Here is a 6,502-nt window from a genome sequence, read left to right as displayed (position 1 = left end):
CCTAATTTTTAAAGTGCAATCAGTAATACTTTTATAACAAATTTATATCAGTAATGATATCAGTGTCATAATTTACCGAATGACACTTTATGACAACAGTCATAAATATTCATGAAGGCTTATTCATGTTCATGACAGGTGTTATGTCATGTTTATGACAGTGTCATGACAGTCTTATTCACCCCCCTTCAAATAAAGTGTTACCGAAATTTCCAATTCACCCACTCAGTTTAATCGTTTTGCTAGATGGCATTCGCCTTTCCGATATCTTTCTGATGTCTGATGCCTTTCCGACATCCAGCAAAACGATTAAACCGGTTTTATTTTGGATGTTGTGGTAGTCTATTAGACAGTCTCTCCAGTTTTACGCAATGGCAAAAATTCATGCAAAATCATATTTTTTTATTCATTTGATGCATAATTGTGAGTTTATTGCAAATTTTCTGCAAAAAATTGTCAAACTCCCTCCTGCAGTTGGCAGTATTTCTTACTTCCACTACTCTGTGCTGCAACCTTACTCAAAGAAGAGTTATAGTCTGTGATCTACATTTAGCGTAACAAATACTGAGCTATTGAAGTTATTTGAACAAAAATGTCCATGAGTCCAATCTTTCTGCTTGTTTTCTTTGCCATTATTTTTATCTTCTATCTGTAGAGTTTGTAATGTTGGAGTATGTAACATATACAGTGATAGTTTGGTATGAGAAAGATGATGTGTGAAAACGTCAAGCTCCGGCTGCTCCTCCTTCAGCTAGAATTGCGATTTGAAGAAATGCAACCAATCAGAACCGCGAGGAGGGTCTTAGTGCTGTCAATCATCCTCATTTACATCCTGCTATATGTGCTAATGGGGGAGAAACAATTTACTGTTCCCAAAAAAAACAAAAAAAAAAACAGTTTTGCCACAAATGCTAACTGGTCTTAGTATTTGTGGCAGGCTAAGTTGTGGTGTATCAACTGGTAGCAGAGAACAAGAAGGGAGGTAAGCATGAAAGTAATTGACAGCACTAAGCCCTTCCTCTTGGCTCCGATTGGTCGTTTGGGGCTGAGCAGTGCATAGTAATTGGTGTTGGTGAAGGCAGAGGAGCTGTTTTTTTTTTTTTTGTTTGTTCACATATTTTCTGTCTCATGCTGTTCTGTCACAACATAATTTTAACAAATGTAAAAACATTTTAACATACTGGAGCTTTAATGAAAGAAATTTGGAAAACTTCTAAATTTCTAAATTTTGAATGCAATAAATCCTGGAGGGACTGATTAGCTGAGTCTGCTGGTTTTATATATAGCATATCTATTTTTAATACATCCATTCTGGTCTGGGTGCAAAATACGAGTGTTTTTTCTTCTAATGTCTTGCATAATGACTTTAAGATCAGCGTTCTTTTCTTTCTTTCTTTTTTTTAACATCCTCCCTTTATTCTCTGCAGGAGTTGCGTGAGCGCGTTCTGAGAGGAAAGTACCGCATTCCTTTCTACATGTCCACGGACTGCGAGAACCTCCTGAAACGCTTCCTGGTCCTGAACCCGGCCAAGCGTGGTACTCTCGAGGTGAGGGAGGACACCGAAAATGTAAATATGCTACTTGGTTCTTAATCCCCCCCTGCAGCACGTTGGAGAATGACCCCCTCCTCACTCCCCCCTCTGCCCATGCATCATCTCTAACGCCCACAGTGTCCTGTTTTCTGTGTGTATCTGGCCCACACTCCTCTTCCTCCTCCTCCTCCTTTTTGATGTTGTAACTATGAATAATACATTTGAGCTGTTTTTCTCTTGGTGTTTTTGTTGTTGGTTTTTTCACCAAATTTTAGTGCAGTTCATATGGAACTGATGAAAGAATAGATGTATTCTGTAAAGCAAGTACCAACAATTGTTAAATTATTTGGTTTTATTTACAATCAGCTGTTAGTTCAGATACCAAACATACCTCCATGTGCATTATTACACACGGTGGAAAACGTTTTCGCAGAAGCGAACCTTGGCCTTCTTTATCTATACACTTGAGGGTTCAACCAATCAGCGCCATGGAAGGTAAATGGCGCTCCAAGATTGGCTGTTATGCAAACTCCAAGTAGCATTGCACCGAGGTACATCAGCTACCCAGAATGCATCTTTTTATAAAATGAATATTTTAGATATCCTGTATGAAAAAAGTCACCATTTGCAAACAGGTGAATTTTGTTTGCTAATAATTGCAAAATATGGAGCTTTCATTTTTGATCTGGATAAAATTTAGTTTTTAGATATTGTTGTTGCACAATACCTGAAAGGCAGCAGAGTTGCCCCAGGCAGTCCTTCAGCCTGATCATCTGTCAAAAGAAACTACAGATAGTTTTGAAATATGGGGTAAGACATTTTTCTTGCTAACTTCTAAAGAAAGAAGCTAAAATACTAATTTTGTTTTATTTGTAGCACATCTTTTGTGGGTTTTGAGGGAGCAGCATGCCAAAACTACAACAGCATATTAGAGTTATTATAGACAGAAAAAAGAGTAAATTTCCACCAAAAAACTGAGATTTTGAGATGAATCTCTGAAATGTTTGACTTTTGAAATACAGAAATTTCTTTTTACACTGTTTTACACACAGAACAGTGTAAAAGAATGCATAATGGATTATAATCCATTATAATCCATTCTGAAAGTAAAATGATGTGATATATGACCATAAACCTATGTTTTTGGTGTAAAATGTAAAATAAAAAAACCTCATAAACAAGCTCATGTCTTCACTGATTTGTTAAAAAATAAAAATCAGTTTAACAGAAGCATGCGATGCTGGTTGGTCTGCTGTAGATGTGACGCTGTTGACCTGAAACTGTGACAGTTGCATCAAAGCTGTGGTAATTAGTTTGGACAGGCCCTCATCAAAACCCCACACAGCCATTGATCTGCTGCAAATTAAAAGCAACACTTCCTCCAGACGGGATGCAGCTGACTTCAGTACGAATGTTAACTGATCTAATCTAAATGTGATCGGTTCACATGCAATCTGTAATTCCAGCAACACTTTACAACTGTTTACCTGTGTGTATAAAGAACAAAATCAGACAAAAACAAATGTTGATTTCATAAATATGGTATGAATGAGGCTTAAATTGTCATTTTGCTTTCTTTTTAGCAAATCATGAAGGATCGATGGATCAATTCGGGATTCGAGGAGGACGAGCTGAAGCCTTACACTGAACCAGAACTGGACATCACGGATCAGAAGAGAATAGGTAACCAACGACGACGGCTGTCCTCAGAACTGCTCAGCTCATTAGCTCTCGTTTCCAGTCCAACGTGAAGATGTGTGAATTTTGAATGTGCTAAATGTTGGAACAGTTATGGCTCCGCAATGCCAGAGCAGAGTCATTTATGTCGGAGCCGAGGAGCTCAGGAAGGAGGAAACGTGACGATGAATAAATGAACAAGAGCCGTGCGGCTGCATGCGCAGAACGGCAGAAGCCTTCCCCATTACACGAGCTGGAAATAGAAGGGGGAGCTGTTGCATAACAGCAGCTGAGGTTGGCTGTATGTGAACATGTCGGTGTGAACTCGCCATCACTTAGAGAAGAAAGCTGAGATTTAAGGAATGTCTGAATCCTGGTCATAAATCCAACTTTTACAGGTGGAAATATCCTCCATTTTAGGTAGGGGTGACAAGCTTAGCAAAATGTCAGCTTTATTCTTTGGTAATACTAAGATCACAATTGTGATTATACATTTCACAATGACCCTCTAGAATAAAAATATATTTAACAATAAGGCCTTGACTTGGACCCTGAGGTCAGAGGGCTGCAGGAGTCAGTTGTGGGGCAATTGGGAGGCTTAAGGAACTGTTCATCAATATTTGGGCCGTTGGAGTTTGATGATCCAAACAAGTCCCAAAAGATGCCATGCGAGTTGTTTTGATCACATTTATCCACTGCTGAAAAACGATTGGGGAGACGAGTCAAGGCTGCAGAGCAGGTGTTAGAAAGATGAAATCTGAGGCCGTTTCCTCTGTTTAGTGTTGGATGGAAGGCTTCCGTCACTCCTCACTCAAATTACCTGTCTGTAAATATTTCTGTTATTTATGAATATATTGGAGTTTATGAAAAACCTCCAATATATTCATAAAAAGTGCTACAATTATCTAACAACTGTGCAACTGTTCCTCTTGCAAAAGTGTCATTCTCTGCACCAAGGTGATCACTGTTGGTCCAGTTTTGCTGTCTAAATTAGTATTTCACTTAAAAAAATGAGAACAAGAAAATCTGTACCAGAGGCTGAAATAATTATTTTTTTGAACTGGCCATTCAACATTGGAAAAGAACACTTGTTTCTGTTCAAATCTACGCCAAGCAACCAGAGGCATTTACGTGAACCACCCTAAGCCTTCGCTCGTTTCCCACTTTAGCATAAAAGTACAGCGTCTGCTGACTGACTTATTCTCTTATTCTACTCTTTAAAAATCATGTCCATTCTTTAGTCATACCAAATTTGTTGAATAGTTTTCACAAGCATCTTTTCTTTTGGAAGTCAGCAAGTCGCAGTTCTACGGCAGAGCTGAACTGTGAAGCTGAGAAAGAAGCTGAAGTGTTAGAGGAGCTGCAGGATGAAAGTGAGAAAGATGAGATCAGGCTGAGGAAGATGACGGATCCAGTTCTGCCCGGCCAGAGAAGCACAGCTTGTTTGTTTCTTCTCTCTGATGCACAGGAAGTTGGACATTGCTGAGAGAAACTCCAGTTTTTCTCAAGGTGGAGTTCACCTGCACTTTTAACATCTAATAGCAGAGTATTAGATGTTAAATACTCTGATATTTAACACTGCTGAACGCGAGCAGCCTGCTCTGACCGGATGGACATCGGCAGGACGTCTGAACACAGCAGCTACTCTTCCCTAAGAAGTTTTCCATTTTCTTTTACAATACAACTACAAAATTCAACACATTTTAATGCTTCATGTTTGCCAGAAAGCATTTATTGGACACAACAAACATGTGCCAGAAGGTGTTCAGATCAGATGGGAACTAAGTTGAAGTGGCTCTCATTGTCTACTTCAGGGGTTTTCTTGTTGTTTCCTTCAGTGGTTCTTGGTGGAGCGCCACCACAGGTGAGGGGGAGGACAGGTTGGTTGGTTTGACAGGGCAGTGAAGGAGAACTGTAGCAGATGAAAATGGAACAAATGCTACAACTTTGGTCCCTAATCAAACCGAGTCTACAGGACTGCTGGGTGTGAAAACACCCTTTGTGTTTCCTGTGTTCTTTCCGTTCATGCTGTTATAATTTTATTTAAAGCAGTGTATAGTTACTAATGTTCTTTAAAATATTAGGAAAACATGCATGCTTTTATGCTAATTCAACCAGCATGAGTCATCTCCTCATTTCTGGCCCAAGCCAACAAGTACATCAAATACAAGTTTGATTATTTATTAATTTCCAATGGTTCACTTCAGCTGAAGACGTGGGTATTTTTTAAAACGTCTTTAAGCTTTTTGTCCTCTGGGTGCACGTGTTCAGCTTTAATGAGCTCCTTGATGTTGTTCATCCAGATGTGATGGTGGGTATGGGCTATAACCTGGAGGAGATCCAGGACTCCCTGGCCAAGATGAAGTATGATGAGATCACAGCCACCTACTTGTTGTTGGGCAGGAAAGCCTCTGAGGTACAGACACACACCGCTCCGTTTCTCTTGTTGACAAAAATATTTTCTGTCCTGCGTGTTTTGACTTATGTATATTTCCATGTCAGCTGGAGCCCAGCGACTCTGCCTCCAGCAGCAATCTGTCTCTGGCCAAACCCAGACCTAACAGTGAGCTCAACGGCCAGTCCCCATCCCATCTCAAAGTGCATAGGAGCGTCTCCTCCAACCACAAACAGAGGCGTTACAGTGAGCAAGGTGAGCAGCCTGCAGGTCGTTCACTTTATCACTGCTATAGTCTGTCTTATGCAAAGTTAAGGAAATTGGGGCAGATTTACCGTTTCACCACTGATTGCAACCTAGAGATGTTATAGTTAATGCGTTTAAATAGTTGTTCAAGATGGCTTGGATGAAACCATTTAAAATGATATTGTTGCTGTTCATTAGTCGGTCAGAACGTTCCTCCAGGGATGGCTCATCCAAAGAGAAGCCAGACCACCACAGCGGACAACAGTGCGAAGGACGAAAGTGGAGCTCCTCTCCGGAAACCCAGCACCCCCGGTGGCCGAGGCGGTCCGCCTTCCAGCCCCCTGCTGGGCAACGCCAACAACCCCAACAAGGCTGACATCCCTGAGCGGAAGAAAGGAGCCACCACCGGCCCGACTGTGAGTAACCCACAGACCAGGTTCATAAAGGGCCGTCTACTCCTGAGATCAGCTTCCTCTATTGGATTCTTCTCCAAAGATGTTTTTTTGTTTTTGCAGTTGTCTTCCGGTCACATCTTTTAGTGACGGTCCGTTTCTTCTTCTTAAAAAGAAACTGCAGTAATTTTCTTCCTCATATCACCTTAAAAGAATGAATCTGATTGAGAAGGGAATGGTTTCAGTCCACTGTTTTATTT

At 40.5% G+C, this 6,502-nt stretch overlaps 1 protein-coding gene across 1 annotated transcript in view; it reads left to right on the top strand.

Annotated features, from left to right (window-relative positions):
• Positions 1-6,286, top strand: part of LOC103129113 (MAP/microtubule affinity-regulating kinase 3-like) — a gene marked incomplete at its 3' end in the record, with an annotated part of 30,814 nt that extends 24,528 nt beyond the window's left edge. The window contains exons 10-13 of the mRNA XM_016664813.1: positions 3,116-3,215; positions 5,513-5,625; positions 5,712-5,859; positions 6,049-6,286. Coding sequence (XP_016520299.1) covers positions 3,116-3,215; positions 5,513-5,625; positions 5,712-5,859; positions 6,049-6,286 — 599 coding nt within the window. The remainder of the gene's footprint in view (positions 1-3,115; positions 3,216-5,512; positions 5,626-5,711; positions 5,860-6,048) is intronic.
• Between the last annotated feature and the right edge of the window lie 216 nt (positions 6,287-6,502).

The sequence above is a fragment of the Poecilia formosa genome, unplaced genomic scaffold (genome assembly GCF_000485575.1).
Source record: "Poecilia formosa unplaced genomic scaffold, Poecilia_formosa-5.1.2 Scaffold514, whole genome shotgun sequence".
NCBI lineage: Eukaryota > Metazoa > Chordata > Actinopteri > Cyprinodontiformes > Poeciliidae > Poecilia > Poecilia formosa.
The sequence above is the reverse complement of the archived record's forward strand: the minus strand, read 5'-3'. Positions and strand labels throughout refer to the sequence as shown.